Genomic DNA, 25,700 nt, shown 5'->3' on the forward strand with positions numbered 1-25,700 from the left:
CTGGAGTGGGCTGTCCTGCCCCCTTCAGCCAGTCTTCCCAACCCAGGGATCAAACCGGCCTCTCCCGGGTCTCCTGCTCTGGCAGATGATTCTTGCCCACTGGCGCCACCTGGAAGGCCCATAGCGAGTACACCAACGTACACAGATTCCAGTTCCGTACTCACCTAGTTCCGGCTGCAGTGCAGCCTCTGGGACCTTCGCTTCCCTTGCAGCGGAAGTGCAGAGTCTTAAACAACGGCCTGCCAGGAACGTCCCCGAAGATTTTAAACAAGAGGTAAGTGAGAAAGGAACCTGGCGAAGGTTCGTGGGGAAACATAAATAGAACCTAGTCTGTGGTTTTAGAGAAGAGGTTTTAGAGATGAAACAATTTCTTGTTTGATCCCCCCAAATCTATATAGATGCATTGAATGTAATGCAAATAGCTATATCTGTGCAGTGATGAAGCCTGAGCCACTCTCTGGTGAACCACGGGCAGTCAAGATGGACAATCCCTCTATCTGGAGCCTCCATATGATATGTGTGTGTGTGTGTGTGTGTGTGTGTGTGTGTGTGTATGTGTGTGTGTGTGTGCTTGCTAAACCGTTTCAGTTGTGTCCAACTCTTGGCGGCCCTATTGATTGTAGTCCACCAGGCTCATCTGTCCATGGAATTCTCCAGACAAGAATACTGGAGTGGGTTGCCATGGCCTCCTCCAGGGGATCAGACCCAGGGATTGAACCAACATCTCTTAGGTCTCCCACACTGGGAGGTGTGTTCTTTACCACTAGTGCCTCCTGGGAAGCCTTGAGATCTTCCTGACCCAGGGATCAAGCCCACGTCCCCTGCGCTGGCAGGCAGATTCTTTACCAGATCCAGTAGCTTCATCTAAAACATCCATCCAGACCCCATGTCCCTGGAGTGGGGACAGTGGACACGAAACAGAGTTATGCTTGGGTGTCAACACCAGAGCCCAAGTGAGAAGAACAGAAACATTTCTTGGATATTTCACTCAATACCTTGTGAGCAATTTAACAGCAAACATGCTATTTATAATAATCTCTATTTCATTGCTCATAATTATTCTACTAACTTAAAACTTTCTGTTTTTATGGGAAAAAAAAATCTAGGGGAAGCCACTAATCGCTGCCAGCTGGCAGACTAGGGAAAACATGAAGCCAGGAATGTGTGAGTCACAATTTGTCAGAATTCCAGGCTCTGTGTACAGACAGACGTGGAAGATGTGGGCAATTAAGCAATTTTGGCAAAACCTTGTCTATCTTTCTTTTCTTTTGAGCTTCTGGCCAAGATAAACTTGAAAGGAAGAGTGTATGGGCTTGTAAAAGTGAATCAGAGGGTGGGGCTAAGAAAAGGGTGGTGCTAAAACTGCTAAAAATTACTCCTACAGTTAAGAGTTACTTAACTCAGCCACAATCTCTTACTAAAGGGACCCACTGCCAATTCTGCTCCAGTGGAAGAAAACAAGGTATTGTAAATATTTCTTTGTTTAAAACGTTTATGTTTTCTTTCTTCATTGAACTGCCTAGATGAATAACAAATTATCAAGACCTCCACAGAACAGAAATAATAGTTGAGGCCATCCCCCAAGAATTCTGTGCAAGTCAGAGATTTATCCCTAAACTGGTTCAAAGACTGTGCTGGGAGAGGCTAAGCAGGAGAGCACTTTCATTTCCGAAGCTGTGAGAGAGGTGGTTTTACTGTGAACTGTGAAATTACGAATGGTATTTTTTCCAGTCACATTTCTGGATTTGCTACCTTTGTATCTGTCAGCAGAGGCTGAAAGAAATAGGATGTTCTCAGAATGACTGAACCAAAACCCTTCTATCCCTTTGAAAGAGTAGGCTTGGCAACATGAACTTGATCTCACTCATTTGTGTAGGGAACTAATGATTTGACTCTCTACCCCCTACCCCTACCCAATTTCAAGTCTTGGCCGTCATTCCAGGGGCCGTTAGCTTTCTTCTCTTTCATGGAATAATCAAGACCCTAACCTTACACTACATGCTCATCAGAAACCCTCCCAGACGACTAATCCCTTCAGAAATGGCTTCGGGGAAACTCGGAAGTGCTGGGGGTGTGGAGAGGTCACTATCTGACATGCACGACTCCACCAAGTAGGCAGTGTTACCATCACCCTGGGGAGGGCAGGAGGCCTTGACTGTCCTCTAAGAGGAAAGCAGAGCAGAGTCCTTCTTGCTGCCTCCTCCCGCTCACCATCACCCCTCCTTCCTCCCTCCTCTTGTTCGACCTCTTTTGTCACCCAATCCCTCCCTTTCACCATAAAACCTTAAAGGCAATAAAATATAGCGGCAAAGGATTTGTGCTTGGAGTCCAGAGACTGGGATTGCAACGAGAGCCCCGCTGTTAGGTGGCTGTGCATGCTAGCACAATTTACCTCTCTGGGCCTTAGTTTCCTAGCAGATGGAATGGGACCATTTGATTAGGGTTAGAAGAGTCTTTCCAACACAGATCTGCTGGGAATACGTGTATCTATAATGAGACATTTTGATGAACAATACTATTCTTTCCTTATTTTCATATTTCTTTGGTTAAGCCCCTTTACAGACTGAGATATTACATATTTTACATAAATGTATGGATACTGATATATGGGTTAGGAAATGACAAGCCACTCCAGTATTCTTGTCTGGAAAATTCCATGGACAGAGGAACCTGGTAGACTACAATCCATGGGGTCACAAAGAGCCAGTCATGACTGAGCGACTGAGCAGGCATACTGATGTATCTATATTTCTCCTGGAAACAGCAGAAGAGCAGTTCGTTCTGAAAAGGGCACACATGGTTTTTGATCTAGACTTTAGTCTTTATTTATAGTCTCCTCTGAAAAGATCACTCTCCATCCCTTGAATGGATAAATTATTTCATGAGAATTTCATCCCCAAATTCTGCATCTTTCAGGAATCACTTTTAATGCTGGCTTAGCACTTCGGTACGTTTTTTTTTAAAGGCAAGAATTGTTCCTCTTGTATGTTCTAGGCTGCATCTGATATGCTAATGATGATATTAATGAGAGAGTTAATGAAGCTGAAGATAACTGTCTATTAACTTTCCACAAGAAATTAACTCTTTTGTCAGAGAGAATGATCATTTTCAGGAATTTGCTACCAGTATCTAAACTCTAGAATATTCATAAATCATAGGTAGAAAGGTAAAAGTCCTCAGCCTCAAAATAATAATTTCTCCCCTCTTCCCTTCATGGTGATTATGCTTTGGCCATGGAGCCGAGCATTTTCCATATGAAAAATTCATGAGTTCTTTTTTTTTTTTCATGAGTTCTTAAAAGAGAAAGCTTAGGGGACTTCCCCAGTGGTCTAGTGGTTAACAATCTACGCTACCAAAGCAGAGGACCCGAGTTTGATGACTGTTCAGGGAACTAGACCCTACATTCTGCAACCAAAGACTCCACATGCTGCAAATAAGACCCGGTGCAGCCAAATAAGAAAATTAAAAAATAAAAGATAAAGCTTAATATATAGATAGTAAATAAAACATCATTTAAAGGGATATAGCTGTAAAGAAAACAGGGAGCTTATTTCCAAGATGGCACTGGATCTGCCAGGAGAAAGTGCTTATATGTAAATTTCAAACATTTTATGAGGGTGTAGAGTTATTACGAAACAAGAGTTGTTCCTTTTTTCATTTAATAAAATAGTGTTAGCCTAGAATTATCATCAGCTTCTGCAATAGGTAGAAGCTATGACTAGAGATGATTTAAGGGCTGAGAAGTTGTTTGGTTAAGGGTAAGCCTAGGACTAGGAGGTGTTTCAACAGTATCACTGTTAATTCAAGTCATGAAGAAGTCAAAACTTTGTCTGCACATGTCTCTCCCTTGATTCAACCATTTAGCTAGAGAGATCTCCTGACTCCTCTAAAGCTGTTCTCGGTTTCTCAGAGGGCCGGATGATATCAGTGCAAGACCAAGTTCTATACAATACTTGCCCGAATAGGACTCTCTAGACCTAGGAATTTGGTTTACTTTAAATTATTTAATCAGTTTGAGAAATTATTTGGCCATAAAATGACAATAGATTGAACTCACTATTTCTTTGATAGCAATCCAGTTTTATTAAAATTAAATGAGAATATCAGGGTGATTAGAGGTGAAATTTAGAAGCTGAAAACAATATTTTAAAAAATGAGAAAGCTTGAGTTCCTTTGTCCATTATGATTGGTTTCAGGGGGTCTCAAGTGAGTGAGAATAAAGACAAGAGGCTCTTGACTTCTCTACTTCTCTATAAGCATTTCCACTAGCTTGTGAAAGTTCCAGGTTTAAATAGGTTTTAAAAAATGATGACTAGAACCTTAAATATAAACACTCTAAATAAAAAATAAATAAATATTTGGAAGTTTCCATTTTGTACAAAGTCCTGAGCTGGGTGCTAGCAGATGCACAAAGCAGAGTAAGAAAATTTTGCTCTCAGGGAACTTATTCTAGAGATGAAAAGATACGATACGAACATATGAAAACAGAACTAGCAGTGTGATAAGCACCAGGCAAGTGGCAAAAGCTGCTTATGGGACTTTGGTGGCAGACACGCCCCTATGAACCCCAAAGTTCAGAAAAAGCATCCAGAGGAAAAGGTCTGGAGCAGAGTTGGGTTTCATCTTATTATGAAGGAGGATAAAGGGTCTCTGTAAACCAGGATACCATCTATCAAGGTGCAAATGGATAAACAAGGTTAAAAAGTATAAAAATAGGGATGAAAGATAAGTGAGAAAAACTACAAAGTCAGAAATGTGTATAATTATTCCTCATTTACTGGTAAAGCCAGCAGGTATGTGGCGTATTGAAAAGAAGCACTTGGCTGATTCTACTGCAGTTTAAACTCTGGAATTTCAACAGGGAGACCCAACTGACCAGAATCCAGTTGTCCTCTCAGGTGCTTCAGCTCTAGAATTTGAGGGAGTCCTCTTAAACTCTCTGGACTTCAGTTTTCTAAGATTTATAATAATACTGGAATTATGTTCGTTCAGCTCTTAGGAGGGCATAAATACAGATATATAGATTGTTGTTGTTGTTTAGTTGCTAAATCATGTCTGACTCTTTGCGACCCATGGACTGTAGCCTACCAGACTCCCCGTCCATGGGATTTCCCAGGCAAGAATGCTGGAGTAGGTTGCCGTTTCCTTCTCCAGGGGATCTTCCTGACCCAGGGACTGAACCCACGTCTCTTGCATTGGCAGGCCAATTGTTTACCACTGAGCCACCAGGGAAGCCCCATATAGATTGTTACATAGGTTATTATGTATATAATTAGGTTGGATAATACATTCTTTTGTCATTTCAATGAAGGATGATAGAAAAGATAATTGTGTAAGCCAAAAAATCCATTTACAAAAGTAAAATAAATGGAAACGATTATTAATATGTTCTTTAACTCTGCTTTGTTTTTCTTAGATCTTCCCAATGGACTCTCTAGCAAAATCTATCAACCAATTTGCTCTGGAGTTTAGTAAAAAGCTAGCTGAATCTGCTGAGGGTAAAAATATCTTCTTTTCTCCCTGGGGGATCTCAGCCTCCTTGGCCATGGTGTATTTGGGCACAAAAGGGACCACTGCAGCCCAAATGGCCCAGGTGAGTAAGAAAGGTCAGCTATTCTCTATTGGCTTAAAATGAAATGCTTTTATTTGGCTTTCACCTTCATTCCTCTCCTGGAACCCAAATAGCCCACATTTTATAATCATGTCTTCCAAAATAAAAGACACACACATTTCCAGACCTTAAAAAATAAGGCTGAGAAAGTGAATCAACAAGCAACTGTTTCTAGGAAAGCTATTTAAGAACCTGTGTTCTCTGGCAAAATCACATGGAGACACGAGGTTATCACGTTTGGTTCAATGTTAAAAATTTTTAAAAATTTTGATTATTAAAATATTTCAAGAAAGTCATGGCTCATACTTTAATAGAGTTAGTCATCATCTTTCTAATCTTGGAAGGATTTTCTTAAAGACACAAATAGAGGACTTCTTTGGTGGCTCCGTGGTTAAAATCTGCTCGCCAGTGTAGGGGACATGGTTTGATCCCTGCTCGGGGAAGATCCCACAGGCTGCAGGGCAACTGCTGTAGCCTGTGCACCTAGAGCCTAGGCTCCAAAACAAGGGAAGCCCCACTCCGAGAGTGGCCTTCAGGCACTTCCAATAAAGAAAGCCCGCATGCCCACGCAAAGCAGCAAAGACCCAGCACAGTCAAAACTAAATAAACAGAATAATAAATTGATTTAAAAAGACGCAAATGGAAAAATCAGGTGAAATCTGTATCTCATGCTTTGTTTGGTTGTTACTTTGTTCGATCCCTGCTTGTCTGGGTGAATCTAACAAATACATGAAGAATATTAAAATAGTAGAACAGTATTACTGTTTGTTTCCAAGGCAAACCATTCAATATCGCAGTAATCCACATCTATGCCCCAACCACTAATGCTGAAGAAGCTGAAGTTGAGTGGTTCTATTAAGACCTTCAAGACCTTCTAGAACAAACACCCCAAAAGATGTCCTTTTCATTATAGGAGATGGGAATGCAAAAGTAAGAAGTCAAGAGATACCTGGAGTAACAGGCAAATTTGGCCTTGGAATGCGGAATGAAGCAGGGCGAAGGCTAACAGAGTTTCCAACAACACAAGAGAGGACTCTACACATGGACATCACCAGATGGTCAATACCAAAATCAGATTGATTATATTCTTTGCAGCCAAAGATGGAGAAGCTCTATACAGTCAGCAAAAACAAGACTGGGAGCTGACTGTGGCTCAAATCATGAACTTCTTATTGCCAAATTGAGACTTAAATTGAAGAAAGTAGGGAAAACCGCTAGACCATTCAGGTATGACATAAATCAAATCCTTTACGATTATACAGTGGAAGTGAGACATAGATTTGAGACTAGATCTGATAGACAGAGTGCCTGATGAACTATGGACAGAAGTTCGTGACAGTGTACAGGAGGCAGGGATCAAGACCATCCCCAAGAAAAAGAAATGCAAAAAGACAAAATGGTTGTCTGAGGAGGCCTTACAAATACAAATTCTCTTCTTTGAGAAAAGAAGAGAAGCTAAAGGCAGAGGAGTAAAGTAAAGATATACCCATTTGAATGCAGAGTTTGAAAGAATGGCAAGGAGAGATAAAAAAGCCTTCCTCAGCAATTAATGCAAAGAAATAGAGGAAAACAATAGAATGGGAAAGACTAGAGATCGCTTTAAGAAAATTAGAGATACCAAGGGAACATTTCATGCAAAGATGGGCTCAATAAAGGACAGAAATGGTCTGGACCTAACGGAAGCAGAAGATATTAAGAAGAGGTGGCAACAATACAAAGAAGAACTATACAAAAAAGATCTTCATGACCCAGGTAATCACGATGGTGTGATCACTCACCTAGAGCCAGACACCCTGGAGTGAGAAGTGAAGCGGGCTTTAGGAAGCATCACTACGAACAAAGTAGTGGAAGTGACGGAATTCCAGCTGAGCTGTTTCGAACCCTAAATGATGATGGTGTGAAAGTGCTGCACTCACTAAAGCAACAAATTTGGAAAACTCAGCAGTGGCTACAGGACTGGAAAATGTCAGTTTTCATTCCAATCGCAAAGAAACACGATGCCAAAGAATGCACAAACTGCCACGCAATTGCACTCATCTCACACGCTGGCAAATCATGCCCCAAATTCTCCAAGCCAGGCTTCAGCAGCATGCGAACTTCCAGATGTTCAAGTCGAATTTAGAAAAGCCAGAGGAACCAGAGATCAAATTGCCAACATCTGCTGGATCATGGAAAAAGCAAGAGAGTTCCAGAAAAACGTCTATTTCTGCTTTATTGACTACACCAAGCCTTTGACCGTGTGGGTCAGAACAAACTGTGGAAAATTTTAAGAGATGGGAATATCATCCACCTGACCTGCCTCCTGAGAAATCTACATGCAGGTCAAGAAGCAACAGTTAGAACTGGACATGGAACAATAGACTGGTTCCAAATCGGGAAAGGAGTATGTCAAGGCTGTATACTGAGTATTTTTTTGGCTCCAAAATCACTGCAGATGGTGACTACAGCCATGAAATTAAAAGACATTTGCTCCTTGGAATAAAAACTATGATCAACCTAGTCACGTTAATCACTCAGTCATGTCCGATTCTTTGGGACACCATGGACTATAGCCCACTAGGCTCCTCTGTCCATGGACTTCTCCAAGCAAAAATACTGGAGTGGGTTGCCATTTCCTTCTCCAGGGGATCTTCCCAAGTGAGGGATAGAGAATGGTTCTCCTGCACTGCAGGCCGACTCTTTACCCACTGAGCCATCAGGGATGCCCATGATCAGCCTAGACAGCATATTAAAAAGCAGAGACATTACTTTGCCAACAAAGGTCCATTTAGTCAAAGCTATGGTTATTTATTTTTTTATTTGGGCTTCCCTGGTGGCTTAGATGGTAAAGCGTCTGCCTGCAATGCAGGAGACCTGGGTTCAGTCCCAAGGTTGGAAAGATCCCCTGGAGAAGGAAATGGCAACCCACACCAGCACTCTTGCCTGGAAAATCCCATGGATGGAGGAGCCTGGTAGGCTACAGTCCATGGGGTTGCAGAGAGTCGGACACGACTGAACAACTTCACTATGGTTTTTCCAGTAGTCATGTATGGATGTGAGAACTGGACTATAAAAAAAGCTGAGCACCAAAGAATTGTGCTTTTGAACTGTGATGTTGGAGGAGACTCTTGAGAGTCCCTTGGACTTCAAGGAGATCCAGTCAGTCCATCCTAAAGGAAATCAGTCCTGAATATTCATTGGAAGGACTGATGCTGATGTTGAAGCTCCAATATTTTGGCCACCTGATGCGAAGAACTGACTCATCTGAAATTACCCTGATGCTGGGAAAGATTGAAGATGGGAGGAGAGCAGAAGGACAGAAGATGAGCTGGTTGGATGGCATCACCTATTCGATGGACATGAGTGTGAGCAAGCTCTGGGAGTTGCTGGTGGACAGAGAAGCCTGGCATGCTGCAGTCCATGGGTCACAAAGAGTCAGACATGACTGAGTGACTAAACTGAACTGATTACTGTATCAGCAGTTAATTTGATGTAAGCATTCTCAAATCACAGTGTTTCTATGTGTGTGCGTAGCCTTATACAGCAAAGTGAAAGTGAAAGCCATTCAGTAGTGTTATTCCTTTCTGTGAGCTGCATCCAGGATGCATGTGGGGGATATAATTAAAGGGTCTTTTTCTCTTCTCAGACAATTTCAGGGAAACACAGAGTCCACATCCTTCCTGTGAATTTTCACATAAATGCTGGGTGAACACAAAGACTCTGACTCTATCATCAGATAATGGTTGGCAGTGAGAAGTGAAGCACTTTAGTAGAGAAAACGACTAAAACTCCTGAATTTTCCAGATAATTAGGGCAATATTGGGTTTTGCTTAAATTGGCTAAATGATGCACTCAATTGAATACTTAGCTTTATTCTGAAAACAATGATAGATAAAAATGAACCATGGAAAACATGAGAATTTTACATCTAAGGGTATTCCCAATGTTATTTTCAATGTCCAATGCAAAGTATTAAAGTAAAGATACTAACAACTTGAATTCAACTTAAAAATTTATTTAAAAGCAGCTCTTGACTTACTCTGTTAGTCCAGGTATTACACCAATTAAATAAAATCAGAGCCCCCTTGATCCATTAATCATACGTTCTGCAGCTAGGGGAATGACTGGCTTGTAGTTACCGATGTGTATTTCGAATGATCACATCTCTGCAAAATGTGCTCATGTATTGCCTTTTTATTGAAATTATAGGTTCTTCAAGTTAGCAGAGACCAGGACAGCGAATTTTGTCCTGATGGTGAAAAGAAAAGGAAAATGGTATGTCTTGTATTTCAATATCCATTTGATAATTAAGGAGAAGGTACTTTTAGCATTTTTTTTTTAGTGGCTAGATCAAACAAATTTAATAGGTAATTTTTCTTAGAAAAAGATATTAAAACTATAGGAAAATTTTAGAGCAAACAATGTCTACGTTTTTTGAAAGAGTTATATTCTTTCCCCTTATCTCTCCCCTTTCTTTCCCTTCAAAACTATTTCACTTTCAACCTTGTTCTTATTTTTGCAAACTAAGTGTGAAGAAAATTATGCCTCAACAACTTTTATATCCTGCACTAAAAATATCAAAGGAAAAAAATTTACCTACCCTACAATTGATTTCATGATCAGTTCATGAACATGAAATCATTTCTTTTATTCTAAATTCCTCATATACATGTGTTTCTTTTTCAACATTTTTATTTGACCAATTTATTTTCTTTGAAAGGAATTCAATGTGGGCAAGCCTGAAGAAATACACTCTTATTTCCAGACACTTATTTCAGAAATCAACAGTTCCAGCCATGCTTGTATACTTAAAACAGCCAACAGGATCTACGGGGAGAGAACTTATCCATTTCACAAGGTAAGTGCAAACCTCTTATTTTAAGTGGATGGGAAAGAAAGAGCCATGTGAAACCAATCAAACACTTGGTACTTTTCTACAGGGACCCCGGGGACAATCTTAATGTATAGGGTGTCTGTGGTTAGTATTTCTGATGATCATTTAAACTGACCAATGTGTCAGGTTGTAAAGGAAACCAACACTGTATCCCAAACCACATCGAGTGATCAGAATTTTATGCCCATAACAAAGGGGTACAACCCACTGACACACATAGAAATGTGGCTTACGTAACCCCTGGGCCAACATTTGTTTCATGGGAAATAGAACAAAAGGTCTAGGGTAGTTCCATACGGTGAGTCTGAAGGAGCAGAGGGTGACATGACCATCAGAGGGTGGCTGGAGACTCTGTCCTCAAGAGCAAAGCTGACTTTAGGATCAGATAAATCGCTTCACATCATGACTTTAGAAACATTCTTTACATGCAGTTAAGTCATCTTCTCTTCTCTGGTGGCTGAGACCCCACAGTGCAGACCCTCAGAGGAGCCAACCCTACATCTGGCCAAACATTTAGTTCTTCCTGTTTGTCTGTCCCACTCTTTGGCACGTTTCAGAAAAGAGCCAGAAGACCCAGGTGCCCTGTGGGTAAGAAGTAAAGAGACTGAATAGGATAGAAGGATAGCAATAGAAAAAGTCGAGCTGTGCAGTGGTGAAGACTCCTGGGAATAAGATCCCACCTGTCACATGGCACGTATATGTATACGGATGTGGGGGCTCCAGAGCTGTGAGGGGGCAGGCCTTCCTTCCACAACTGCAGTTCTGCATGGCTAGTCTGCATCCAGCTAAGTTTGCACAGGGGAGCTTAGTTTTTAACCATAGCCAGAGTATGGAAAGACTGAAGAAAAAAATGGGGTGCGAGTTTGCAATTATCCATCTAGCTGGACTTTTTTTTTTTCCTGATAATCTAAATAGACTTGATGTCTCAGTTTTTGTAAAAAAAAAAAAAAATCTACAAAAGGAGATTTTGCCTATATCTTCCAGAAATATTTAGAAGATGTGAAAACATATTTTGGTGCAGAGCCACAGTCTGTGAACTTTATGGGAGCTTCTGACCACATCAGAAAGGAGATCAACTCTTGGGTTGAAAAACAGACTGAGGGTAAGCTTTCTCCAAGGTGGTCACCAGTGTATTTTTGAAAAGTATCACTTTATCATTTTGAATTGTGTTATGTTAAGTATTTGCATTTCTTAAATAGAACTGTGGGCATATTCTAATTATTCAGAACATTTGTTTTTATTCTAAGTCTTATCTGAAACAGATAAGACAACCGTTTTATTAATACCAAGTAAACAAGAAAATGATCAGACTCTAGTAGTTCCAAAGAGGACTCTAGAGAAATGCAAAAAGGTTTGGAATACTGATGCACATGCGGTTTCTAAAGAAAAGTGGCTGCTACTGAATAATTAAAGTGTGGTATTAAATATACTGTATAACCTTGAGTAAGTTTCAGAATAAGGTCATATATTAGAACAGATTTAAAATACAGTAACTATCCCAGTAATAGAATAGAAGCTTGTTGTTGCTGTTGTTGTTCAGTTGCTACGTCGTGTCTGGCTCTTTTTGACCCCGTGGACTGCAGCACACCAGCCTTTCCTGTCCTTCACCATCTCCCAGAGTTTGCTCAGATTCATGTCCAAAAAAGACAGAAGTTTATCTCTGACCTAATCTTCGCAGGACAGATAAGCATTCCGTTCCCAGAGGCCTTCCAGAGATACAACCTTGTGTGTTAGAGCTGCATTGTCAAGATGTGGCTTTTATATTTGCTTAAGACGGTGAAGAAGGCTGAGCACCGAAGAACTGATGCTTTTGAACTGTGGTGCTGGAGAAGACTCTTGAGAGTCCCTTGGACTGCAAGGAGATCCAACCAGTCCATTCTGAAGGAGATCAGCCCTGGGATTTCTTTGGAAGGAATGATGCTAAAGCTGAAGCTCCAGTACTTGGGCCACCTCCTGCGAAGAGTTGACGCATTGGAAAAGACTCTGATGCTGGGAGGGATTGGGGGCAGGAGGAGAAGGGGACGACCGAGGATGAGATGGCTGGATGGCATCACTGACTCGATGGGCATGAGTCTGAGTGAACTCTGGGAGTTGGTGATGGACAGGGAGGTCTGGCGTGCTGCGATTCATGGGGTTGCAAAGGGTCGGACACGACTGAGCGACTGAACTGAACTGAACTGAAGATGATTCTTGGGCTGCCCTGGTGGCTCAGTAGTAAAGAACCCATATGCCAATGCAGGAGATTCGGGTTCAGTCCTTGGGCTGGGGAGATCTCCTGGAGAAGGAAATGGCAAAACACTCCAGTATTCTTGCCTGGAGAATTCCATGGACAGGGGAGCCTGGCAGGCTACAATCCATGAGGTCGCAGAGTGGCACACGACTGAGATTGTGCACACAGGGGATGACTCTTAACACTTGTCAGTTTCACAGTCAGCAGGAAATGGGGAAGATAAAGCTTCTTTGCTTTTAAGTGGCTGCCCTGAGACTTTCACACATCAGTTCCACTTAGATCCCAGACTTGGGGACATGGCATACATTGCGCTCTGGTGACCATTTTGTCTTAGCTTGCCTGGGAATTTCCTGGCTTTATTTTCTGAAAGTCTCTCAGTTCTGGACAAACCGAGATAGTCAGTTACCTGGACTTGTAGTAAAAGATGAATCCCAACTCCCTAAGCTGATATAGAAGCTCAGCATGACCACGGGGTCTTGCCTGTCTCTCCGTTCCAACTCTTACCATTCTCTGACTCAAAATTAATGCTCAGGAATTTCAAGTGGCACAGAATCCCAGAAGATTCCTGTGCTACTTCTCAACCCCACACATTTACTCCTGTGTCCCCTCAATCAGAAACTGCCCCTCTCCTGCCACTCCCAGCCCCTTCACGGCCACTGGATAACAACTCAGGGCCTCCCTCAGACAAACAGCTTTCCTCCTTGCTCTCAAAGCCTCTTTGGGAACATTTACCTTGACACCACGTTGTTCCTAAAACTAACAATTGTTCAGTTGTTCATTGAAGTCCCTGCCTCTCCCACTATATTCAAAGACCTAAGTGCAATCAGTTCAGTTCAGTTCAGTCGCTCAGTCATGTCCTACTCTTTGCGACCCCATGAATTGCAGCACGCCAGGCCGCCTGTCCATCACCAACTCCCAGAGTTCACCCAAACTCACGTCCATCGAGTTGGTGATGCCATCCAGCCATCTCATCCTCTGTCCTCCCCTTCTCCTCCTGCCCTCAATCCCTCACAGGATCAGAGTCTTTTCCAATGAGTTAACTCTTCACATGAGGTGGCCAAAGTACTGGAGTTTCAGCTTTAGCACCATTCCTTCCAAAGAACACCAGGACTGATCTCCTTTAGAATGGACTGGTTGGATCTCCTTGCAGTCCAAGGGACTCTCAAGAGTCTTTGGCATCAATTCTTCGGCGTTCAGCTTTCTTCACAGTCCAACTCTCACATCCATACAGTGCAATAACACTACCTTATTTGAGTTTCTGCTATAAATCACTAACAAATAATAGCCTTGCTCATGGTAGCTATTCAGAACATTAATGTTTATTGAAGTGAATTGAGGAAGCTGGCAGCCGTAAATTCTCAGTCCTTATTTCACTGAACTAGTGACTCAGAGGAGAAGGCAATGGCACCCCACTCCAGTACTCTTCCATGGAAAATCCCATGGACAGAGGAACCTGGTAGGCTGCAGTCCTTGGGGTCACTAAGAGTCGGAGACAACTGAGCAACTTCACTTTCACTTTTCACTTTCATGTATTGGAGAAGGAAATGGCAACCCACTCCAGTGTTTTTGCCTGGAGAATCCCAAGGACAGCAGAGCCTGGTGGGCTACCATCTATGGGGTCGCACAGAGTCAGACATGACTGAAACGACTTAGCAGCAGCAGCAGCAGCAGCAGCAGCAGCAGCAGCAGCAGCAGCAGCAGTGACTCAGAAGCCATGCTGAGGCAGGAGTGACTGTTTTTCCTAACTTATGCCTGATTTGGATTCATCCAAATGTGAGTCTGGTTTGAGAATTATAAATTAGCCTGTATTTGCAGAACGAAACTACTTGCATTGTTCCAGTTCATGTGAGAACCAAATGTGATTGTACAGGCAAAAGCACATTGAAACGGACACCACAGACTCAGCATAGGAGCTGTGCTAAGTCACTCAGTTGTGTCCGCCTCTGCGACCCTGTGGACTGTAGCCCGCCAGGTTCCTCGCTCCATGGGATTCTCCAGGCAAGAATGCTGGAGTGGGTTGCCATGCCCTTCTCCAGGGGAATCTTCCCGACACAGAGATCAAACCCATGTCTCTTATGTCTACCTGCATTGATGAGAGGGTTCTTTCCAGTGGAAGTAGAAGCAATTACAGTGTCGGAGCTGCACTAAATCTCAGCTCTCAAATGCCTGCCCTCTGCCTGCTTGGGTCCCTAGAAGACGGAAGAGGGCCTTACAGACAGGAAGGCACGGAGTAGCTCATACACTGTCCTTCACCCAAGCACATCCTCTCAGAGCTGAGTAGGGAGTAGCTGTCTGATGCTCATGAGATTGGTTTGCATAAGGGTCTTGCCATCTTCCCCATATAGGCTGATGCACTCAAGGAGCATGACAGAATCCATTCCACCAGATCACAGAGCTGTCCAGACTTCCTATGATGAGAGAAGTGTGCCATAAATCTGAGGGCTGCCATAGCAGAGGACCACAGACTGTGTGGTCTAACCCAATGGAAAATATTCTCGGATAGTGCTGGTGCTTCCCTAGTGGCTCAGTGGCGAAGAACGCGCCTGCCAATGAAGGAGATGCAGGAGACGCAGGTGCCACCCCTGGGCTGGGAAGATCCCTTGAAGGAAATGACAGCCCACTCCAGTATTCTTGCCTGGGAAATCCCGTGGACACAGGAGCCTGGCGGGCTACAGTCCAGGGGGTCGCAAAGAGTCAGACACCACTTAGTGCTAAGCAGTGTGACCGCACAGCTCTGGAGGCTGCACCCCTGAAATCGAGGTGTTAGCAGCCTTTGTTATGCAGTCGCTAAGCTGTGTTTCACTCTTCGCAACCCCGTGAACTGTGGCACGCCAGGCTTCCACTTCTTTGGAAAGTTTTAGGAAACAAGCCATTCCATGCCTCTCTCCTAGCTGCTGACGGTTGCTGGCAACACTTGGCCTGTAGAAGCTACTCTCCGGTCTCGGCCTCTGTTGACAGACGGCTTTCCTCTCTTCTGCTCCTTTGTCTTTGCGTTTTCACACTCTGTGTGTCTGTGTTTGAATTTCTCTCCTTTTATAAGGACACCTGTCATTGAATTACAGGCCCAACCTAAGCCAGTATGACTTCATTTTAACTTGATTGCGCCTTCAAAGACCCTATTTTGAAATGAGATCACATTCACAAGGACTGGGGGTTAGGAACTAATGTATCTTTTGGGGAGGACAAAATTCAGCCCACAACAGCAATCAGTTCAGTTCAGTCACTCAGTTGTGTCCGACTCTTTGCAACCCCATGAACTGCAGCACACCAGGCCTCCCTGTCCATCACCAACTCCTGGAGTTTACCCAAACTCATGTCCATTGAGTTGGTGATGCCATCCAACCATCTCATCCTCTGTTGTTCCCTTCTCCTCCTGCCCTCAGTCTTTCCCAGCATCAGGGTCTTTTCAAATGAGTCAGCTCTTCCATCAGGTGGCCAAAATAAATATTAGAGTTTCAGCTTCAACCTCAGTCCTTCCAATGAACACCTAGGACTGATCTCCTTTAGGATGGACTGGTTGGATCTCCTTGCAGTCCAAGGGACTCTCAAGAGTCTTCTCCAACACCATAGTTCAAAAGCATCAATTCTTCAACACTCAGCTTTCATTATAGGCCAACTCTCACATCCATACATGACCACAGGAAAAACCATAGTCTTGACTAGACAGACCTTTGTTGACAAAGTAATGTCTCTGCTTTTTAATATGCTGTCTAGGTTGGTCATAATTTTCCTTCTAAGGAGTAAGCCTCTTTTAATTTCATGGCTGCAGTCACCATCTGCCGTGATTTTGGAGCACCCCCAAAATAAGGTCAGCTATTGTTTCCACTGTTTTCCTATGTATTTGCCGTGAAGTGATGGGACCAGATGCCATGATCTTCATTTTCTGAATGTTGAGCTTTCAGCCAGCTTTTTCACTCTCCTCTTTCACTTTTATCAAGAGGCTTTTTAGTTCTCTTCACTTTCTACTATAAGGGTGGTGTCATCTGCATATCTGAGGTTATTGATATTTCTCCCAGCAATCTTGATTCCAGCTTGCGCTTCTTCCAGCCCAGTGTTTCTCATGATGTACTCTGCACAGAGGTTAAATAAGCTGCTGCTACTGCTGCTAAGTCGCTTCAGTCGTGTCTGACTCTGTGCGACCCCATAGACAGCAGCCCACCAGGCTCCCCCATCCCTGAAATTCTCCAGGCAGGAACACTGGAGTGGGTTGCCATTTCCTTCTCCAATGCATGAAAGTGAAGAGTGAAAGTGAAATAGCTCAGTCTTGTCTGACTCTTAGCGACCCCATGGGCTGCAGCCTCCCAGGCTCCTCCATCCATGGAATTTTCCAGGCAAGAGTACTGGAGTGGGGTGCCACTGCATAGAAGTTAAATAAGCAGGGTGACAATATATAGCCTTGACGTACTCTTTTTCCTATTTGGAACCAGTCTGTTGTTCCATGTCCAGTTCTAACTGTTGCTTCCTGACCTGCATACAGATTTCTCAAGAGGCAGGTCAGGTGGTTTGGTATTCCCACCTCTTTCAGAATTTTCCAGGTTATTGTGATCCACACAGTCAAAGGCTTTGGCACAGTCAATAAAGCAGAAATATATGTTTTTCTGGAACTCTCTTGCTTTTTCCATGATCCAGCGGATGTTGGCAATTTGATCTCTGGTTCCTCTACCTTTTCTAAAACCAGCTTGAACATCTGGAAGTTCATGGTTCACGGATTGCTGAAGCCTGGCTTGGAGAATTTTGAGCATTACTTTGCTAGCATGTGAGATGAGTGCAATTGTGCGGTAGTCTGAGCATTCTTTGGCATTGCCTTTCTTTGTGATTGGAATGAAAACTGACCTTTTTCAGTCCTGTGGCCACTGCTGAGTTTTCCAAATTTGCTGACATAGTGAGTGCAGCATTTTCACAGCATCATCTTTTAGGATTCGAAATAGCTCAACTGGAATTCCATCACCTCCACTAGCTTCATTTCTAGTGATGCTTCCTAAGGCCCACTTGACTTCACATTCCAGAATATCTGGCTCTATGTGAGTGATCACACCATCGTGATTATCTGGGTTGTGAAGATCTTTTTTGTACAGTTCTTCTGTGTATTCTTGCCACCTCTTCCTAATATCTTCTACTTATGTTAGGTCCATACCATTTCTGTCCTTTATTGAGCCCATTTTTGCATGAAATATTCCCTTGGTATCTCTAATTTTCTTGAAGAGATCTCTGTTCTTTCCCATTCTATTGTTTCCCTCTATTTCTTTGCACTGAACACTGAGGAAGGCTTTCTTATCTCTCCTTGCTATACTTTGGAACTCTGCATTCAGATGCATTTGTTTTTCCTTTTCTCCTTTGCTTTTCATGTCTCTTCTCTTCACAGCTATTTGTAAGGCCTCCTCAGACAGCCATTTTGCCATTTTGCATTTCTTTTGCTTGAGGATGGTCTTGATCTCTGTCTCCTGTACAATGTCATGTAGGTCCATCCAGAGTTCATCAGGCACTCGTCTATCAGATCTAGTCCCTTAAATCTATTTCTCACTTCCACTGTATGATCATAAGGGATTTGATTTAGGTCATACCTGAATGATCTAGTGGTTTTCCCCACTTTCTTCAATATTCTCCCTCAAATACATAGCCTAAATATTATCTTGAGGAAGCATCAGAAACATCTGAGCTGAGAGGCAAGCATTCTAAAAAAAATTTTTTTCAAAAGTATCAAGGTCATGGAAGACAAAGAATGGAATGTGAAACTGCCTCAGCTTAAAGAGGACTAAAGAGGAAATGGCAGCTAAATGCAACTTGAGCCCTTGGATTGATTTCTAATCTAGGAAAAAAGGACACTATTGGAACAACAGATTAAATAATTTAAACAGGGGACACCTCTTGTGGTCCAGCGGGGTTGGGATTTTGCCTTCCAAAACATGGGGTATGGGTTTGATCCCTGGTTGGGGGGCTAAGATATCGCATGACTTGCGGCCCAAAAATGAAAACATAAAACAGAAACAGTATTGTAGCAAATTCAGTAAGGACTTTAAAAATGGTCTACATAAAAATTATTTTTTAGAAGAAGTCTAAAGAGATCTGTTAATATTAATAGTATTCTATCAATACTGACTTCCTGGTTTGAATTTTTATGGGTATAAGATGTTACTGTTAAACAGTATTTCATTATCATCAGTTTTAGAAGCATGGCATTTCACCAGGACGTAACTATATCATTTGGAATCTGTCCCTCTGCTTTTGTAGGAAAAATCCTGAATCTCCTACCTGATGACGCTGTTGGCCCTACAACCAGAATGGTTCTGGTGAATGCCCTTTACTTTAAAGGAGTCTGGGAACATCAATTCCTAGTCCAAAATACCACAGAAAAGTCATTCAAAATAAACAAGGTAGGAGCCTGTTAATAACCAGTATGTATTTTATAAGACATTGTAAATGGAATTCAATTTTGAATTCATTCTATCTGAATATATGTTCCTGTAAACTCGGGCAGGGATGACTGACCTAAAAGCCCCCGTTTCATCCCACCTGGACATCACCCTTTCACCATTCTAACCTCTGTACACAGACCGTGCACATGTGCTGTCGCTCACCCCCCGCCGTGGTGACGGTGGAGCAGGCAAGGGAGTCACTGCGCTTACTTTCCCAGTTAGAAATGCAGTGGGGAGAAGCGACCAGGTTCATTTCAAGTTTACTTGTTTTGGTTGCATTGCAGGTTCTCTGGTCAATAGAGGGACCAGCCACTGAATGTCCGGTGTTGGGGTGTGTGTGTTTACTTGCTTTTTGCGACCCCACAGACTGTACCCCGCCAGGCTCCGCTTTCTATGGGAGTGTCCTGGCAAGAACACTGGAGTGGGTTGCCATTTCCTCCTCCAGGGGATCTTCCCGACCCAGGGGTTGAACCTGGGTCTCCTGTGTCTCCTGCAGTGGCAGGCGGATGCTCTGCCGCTGAGCTACCAGGGAAGCCCCAGGTGCCTCGAGCTGTGCCTCAGTTAGCAGGCTGCAGAACCATGATTCCCTGCTCTTCACTTACGAGTTCTGTTCTTGTTCTAGTAAACTAGCACTGTCTTACACCAAACTGTTACTTTTCCAGAAGAAAAAGAAATAAAAAGCATTTTAAAGTCTCATCTCTTTCTTTAAGTTTTCCCTCTGGTCTGGCACACAGAGCATCTGTTTTTGTAGTAGGCACTTACTTCAGCAACAAGGGAGATGAGCGGAAGGTCACACACCCAAGGGCTGGAATGTGGCTGGGTCTTGAGACTTGAATGGAAACTAGGATTCAAATATTGTCAGGATTCATTCTCTGTCTTCTCAACTCTGTTTCTCCCATCCTTCTTCTCTCAATCTGCAGTCTGATCTCCATTCTAGAGATGAGTTTGATAGGTCACATTCCAAATTCTTAGGTAAAGAACTGACTGGCCAAAGTTTGTGAAAATGTTTTAGTCCTGGGTGGATTTATCTCACTTAGACACTGCTGCTGATGACACATTGCTGTAACAATATGTTGTGTGCAATAGGCAATTTTCAGATAATCTGTGGGGAAAAGATGTAGAAAGGGCTGAATTTATAATCCAACAGGCTAACTGGAAATAAGCTGGATAGTTACTCGGCTTAATAAAACCACTAGAAATTTTCAGCTGCAGGTGATAGAAAAGCATTCCAAACTAGCTCCAGTGACATGAGAATTATATTAGTGTTAGCTCGGGGGCTTCCCTGATGGCTCAGGAGTAAAGAATCCACCTGCCAATGTGGGAGATGTGGGTTCGATCCCTCAGTCAAGAAGATCCTCTGGAGAAGTAAACACCTCCAGTATTCTTGCCTGGGAAATCCCATGGACAGAAGACAATGGCGGGCTATTGTTCATGGTGTCACAAAAGAGTCAGACACGAATAAGAGACTAAACAACATCAAAGAAACTAAGAGGAACCGGGAGCGGGGCCTCTAGAGTCTCAAACAATCTGTCCTCTCTGCCTCTACCCTTGAGCCATCATTCCTGCTCTCCTTCTCTATATTAAGGATGGAGTTTATCCACATGACCAGGGAACAGGCCTGCCCTTTATTCTAGCTTCACAACGCTACTGTGAATACAGAGAGAATCCTGGCTGCTAGCTCTAGCAGAATGCTCCCAAAGAACACTCTGATTGGTCCCACCCATATGCTTATCTTTGAGACAATCATTTCAGCACAGAGCATCCTGAGTGAACAGCCCTGGGCACGAGGCCACCACCTTAGCAGAAAGGTAGGGCTTTGTGACGGACATTCAGCACCACATCGAGTGGGTGGATAAAAAGTATGAAATGTCTGAATTGCAGGGTTTCGCTTTTGCTTACCATTGGCTTTACTAACATTCCATAATGTCATGTGTCTACCATTATAGCATCATACAGAATAATTTCATTGTCCTAAAAATTCCCTGTACTCAGCATATTCACCCCTCTAAGTCTTTGGCAACTGATGATCTCCTTACTGTCTGTATAGCTTTGCCTTTTCCAGAATGCCATAAATTTGGAATTACATAGTATGAAACCTTCTCGAAGGTGCAACCACCTTCTTCTACTCAGCAATATGTCTTTAAAGTCCCTCCAACATGTGTTCAAAGCCACTTTTTCTGGCTTGGCAGGTCATTTCACTCCATTGCTGACCAACCCCCATCGCATAGATTTAAGGGTTGCTGGTCCGTTTGCCTTTCTGAAGGGCATTTTGGTTCTTTATGACTCAAACTGCTATGAGCATTTATGTGCAAGATTTTGCGTGGACATGTTTCTAGCTCATTCTGGTGACTACCCAGGAGCACAGTTGTTGGGTCACTTGGTAAGGTCGTGTTTAGCTTTGTAAGAAATCACTGCACTGCCATCTGGTGTGGCTTCCACTTGGCATTCCCATTGGCAGAGAATGCGGTTCCATCTTAGCTAGAAGTTTGTGTCATCAGGGTTTTGAACTTTTGGCCATTCTATTAGCTGTGACACTCCACAGCCAATCTTCACTGTTTTAATTTGCAATTGCCTAAGCACATAGGATTGAACATCTTTCACATGCTATAGGTTTTCCTTTGGTGTAGTATCAGTTCAGATCTTTTGCCTATTTTTTAGGTGGGGTTTGTTGCTTTATCACTGTTGAGTTTTAAGAGTTCTTCACAAATTTCAGATACTGGTATTTTATCAAACATATGTTTTGCAATCCTTAGCTCCTAGCTTATTGCCTGTGTTTCCCTTCTCTTAGTGGATTTCAGTTTTACGATATTAAAAGGCTGTCTCAAATGTTTGCATCTGAAATGCAACTTTGTTTCCGAATCATTGGTATTTTCATAGTTTGCTTAAGATTATATACTCTTTTATTTATTTATTTTTATTTTTTTTAATTTTTATTTTATTTTTATTTTAAAATCTTTAATTCTTACATGCGTTCCCAAACATGAACCCCCCTCCCACCTCCCTCCCCATAACATCTCTCTGGGTCATCCCCATGCACCAGCCCCAAGCATGCTGCATCCTGTGTCAGACATAGACTGGCGATTCAATTCTTACATGATAGTATACATGTTAGAATGTCTAAGTGTTTGGTAGAATCCAGCTTGCCATGATTCATAGAGGACGCGCTAATACTGTGGAGAAAGAAACTCTCACATCATTTATTGATGATGTCATCCAGTAGAACACATATTTCCAGAAAGCAAGGTTTGAATGATTTTATTTAGCATTTAGCAGAGGACCATCATCTTTGTCAGTGTCCCAGATGGCTGGGAACCAATGTTGCTAAAGAATTAAGAATTTGGTGAGATACCTCCACAGTGATGTTGCTGCATATACTCTACAGACTACAAGCAAACCAGTGCAAATGATGTCCATGAAAGAAAAACTTCAAGTATTTTACATAGAAAGTCCACAAGCCATAGGCCTTCAACTCTTCTATGAGAGCCGTGACCTCAGTCTGCTCATACTACTGCCAGAAGACATTGATGGACTGGATCAGGTAAAGGGATCAGTCTGTTCATACCTCCCTCCTTTCCTCTCCCCTTTGGTAACATTTCTTTTCTCTCTGTGAGTCTATGTCTATTTTGCAAATGCATGCAAAATCACTTTAGTGATGTTTGACTCTGTGCAACCGCATGGACCCACCAAGTTTCTCTGTCCATGGAATTCTATAGACAAGAATACTGGAGTGGGTAGCCATTTTCTCCTCCAGGGAAACTTCCAGATCCAGGGATTGAACCTGTGTCTCTTATGTCTCCTGCATTGGCAGGCAGGCTCTTTACCACTAGCACCACCTGGGAACATTTACTTGCATGGAAAAATAACTTAAAAAAAAAGACAGCAGTCTGACATGAAGATGGTTCTACTGTTTATCTGTCCCGGGAAAAAAGATATGATCTTATAAAGATATGATCTCCCAGTTCTTGAATTTCTGCACAGGAGGGCAACCAACATACCTTCAGCCCTAGGTACTGTATTTTCACGTATCACCTAAGTTTACAAAACTTTGTAAGGTTGATGTTACTATTTCTCAGGAAGGATAAGTAGTCTACAGAGACCTTTAGCATTGAGTAGCCACACAAACAACAGCTAGAAATATTTATTGTGAGTAACAAAGCTGTGTAGATTGATCATAACAATCTTTCAGGTAGTATAGGTCTTTTTTCTCCTTCTGGTAGAACCTACCTAATTTTTAAATCACATGCATTAAGCTAGCCTTAGATATACATTTTAAAACATTAAACAGAGTCTAAAACATTTTTTAAAGAATGCTTTTTATCAAGTAAACGCTCTTCAGAAGATATAGTCTGTATCAACGCATCTTCAGGTTATTACTTAAGTTGTTCTCCAGTTAAACATCTCTTAAGCCTGATTTTGGCCAGACCACATTTCTGAGCAATCCGTGTGCAATAAGTGGTCTGTCTTTCTTTGCTCTGTGAGTGAGTTTTCATGTGTGCCAGATTGTTTATATTTCTGCTTCCACTGCCCTCCTGTTGTTTAGAAAGATTTCTAGATAGTGTCATAAAATTCGTGAAACTGGAGAGGATGGTAAGACCAAGTGTGAATACTAAACCATTAGAGTTACGTCATTATAGGCCTTTGATTTTTTAGAAAGTGCAAGTTCCTGACCTGAAAACATTGTCACTTTAATGCACATCATTTACATATGTGTCATTGATAGCAATACTTGGATCTAGAAAACTCCAAAGTAGCAAAATCATGTGCTTTAAACAAACATGTTATTTAAAAAATCAAACATTGCTTTTTATCCTATATATGTAATGCATATGTGTATATACGTATATATTTATTGTTTTAAAATTTTAAATATCAAGAGAAAAAGCAGCTTCAAAATCACTATTTAAAACGTTATTATTCTTAAGATAGAATGATTTTCCTTTCTTTACTATTCTTTTTTCCCCATAATTTATAGTTACTAGTTTCATATTGGTGTGATTATAGAGTATAGGCAGTTTATTTTATCTCAGATTTTCTTTTCGAAGGATTGTATACTGTGCTAATGAAACTAATTTAATAAATTAGTTATGAACTAGTTTATTAGTTAATAAACTAGTTTTAAACTAGTTAATACAACTAATAAAAATAATTTTTTTGGTTCCCTGGCATACAATGTGTCCTAGAGTATATGCTTTTGTGTTGATGACATCTAAATGCATATTTATACTAATATATTTGTGTATGTAGTTGCTGTCTTGGAAATATCATAGAAGTACTTCTGTTTTGAATCAAGGTCTAACTTATTAAGCCTGAGAACTATTAATCTGCAAAATGATATATCAACAGTGTGAAAGATCTCTTTATAAACAAAAAACTTCCAAATGTGTGTGTTTTGTTACCTTTGGTAATGGGAGTGATTATAATTCATCTATGTAATATCTAGAGATTTCACTCAACCTTTATTTCTTATTTCTTAATTGGAAATTGCTGATTCTTTCCTCATTGGCTCCAAATTGCAGCTGGAAAAGGCCATCACCTATGAGAGGCTGAGTGAGTGGACCAGCGCAGACGCGATGGAGCTGTGCAATGTGCAGGTAAACCTTCCCAAGTTCAAGCTGGAAGAGACTTACGACCTCAAGTCAACTCTGATCAGTATGGGGATGAGTGATGCCTTTAACCAGAGCAAAGCTGATTTCTCAGGAATGTCCTCAGAGAGAGACCTATTTCTGTCCAATGTTTTCCATAAGTCTTTCCTGGAAATAAATGAACAAGGTACAGAGGCTGCAGCTGGTACTGGGAGTGAGGTGAGTGTAAGAATGAAACTCCCCTCCATCGAATTCAATGCAGATCACCCGTTCCTCTTTTTCATCAGGCACAACAAAACCAACGGCATTTTATTTTATGGGAGATTCTGCTCCCCCTAAACCCTGCATCTCTCTCATCAAACAAGAGCCTCTTACAGTGTGAAAAATACACGTATGATGGAAAACACAATTACAGTAAAACCAGTTTGTAGCCTGACTCTTTCTTATGCATAAATATTAGAAAGATTATCTTGAAATAATATATTCTAGTGATCCTATCAGGCCTATATAGCTAGAGAGAATGCAAATTTAATTTTGTAATCATTTTAATGTGATTTTTATTTACATTTCATAAACTTGGTTATCCAATCAAATGCCTTACAATGCTTGGCCTACCTGGTCACTGTATTTCCATTGTCACTTATATTTCACATGCATCATTTAGTGAAGAAAAATCTTTATAAAGGTGATATAATGATATAACTGATATTGATATGTGAATTTAAAAGTATTCTAAAATAAAAATTTTATTAGAAAGAATTACTATGGGTAACAGTTGTCACATTAACATCTTTGCTTTTAAAAATCTTACAAACTAGAAGAGTAAATTTCTAATTTATATAAATGAATATTGTTAGGTATAAGAAGATATTCTTATTAAAATTTTATCTCCACAAAAATTGCCTGTGTTTTTCCAATTTCTACTAAAAATGCTCCTACACAATGGCTTATTGGTAGTTGCGTCAGCTGTTATTCTAATTTTAGAGACTGA

General features: G+C 41.7%; 1 protein-coding gene across 1 annotated transcript; it reads left to right on the forward strand.

Annotated features, from left to right (window-relative positions):
• LOC102181826 (serpin B10) lies at positions 1,368-25,468 on the forward strand. Its single transcript, XM_005697319.2, has 8 exons — positions 1,368-1,462; positions 5,417-5,593; positions 9,800-9,865; positions 10,311-10,448; positions 11,469-11,586; positions 18,943-19,085; positions 22,510-22,665; positions 24,644-25,468. Exons 2-8 carry the CDS (start codon positions 5,426-5,428, stop codon positions 25,046-25,048), a joined length of 1,194 nt encoding a protein of 397 aa, XP_005697376.2. The 5' UTR covers positions 1,368-1,462; positions 5,417-5,425; the 3' UTR covers positions 25,049-25,468.

Source organism: Capra hircus, chromosome 24 (assembly GCF_001704415.2).
Source record: "Capra hircus breed San Clemente chromosome 24, ASM170441v1, whole genome shotgun sequence".
Classification (NCBI taxonomy): domain Eukaryota; kingdom Metazoa; phylum Chordata; class Mammalia; order Artiodactyla; family Bovidae; genus Capra; species Capra hircus.

Bases quoted from the DNA above. Each gene is read 5' to 3' on its own strand.
- LOC102181826 (XM_005697319.2), top strand. From the start codon at position 5,426: ATGGACTCTCTAGCAAAATCTATCAACCAATTTGCTCTGGAGTTTAGT. The intron at 11,587-18,942 runs GTAAGCTTTCTC...CTGCTTTTGTAG, and splicing joins GGTTGAAAAACAGACTGAGG to GAAAAATCCTGAATCTCCTA. The intron at 22,666-24,643 runs GTAAAGGGATCA...TCCAAATTGCAG, and splicing joins ACATTGATGGACTGGATCAG to CTGGAAAAGGCCATCACCTA.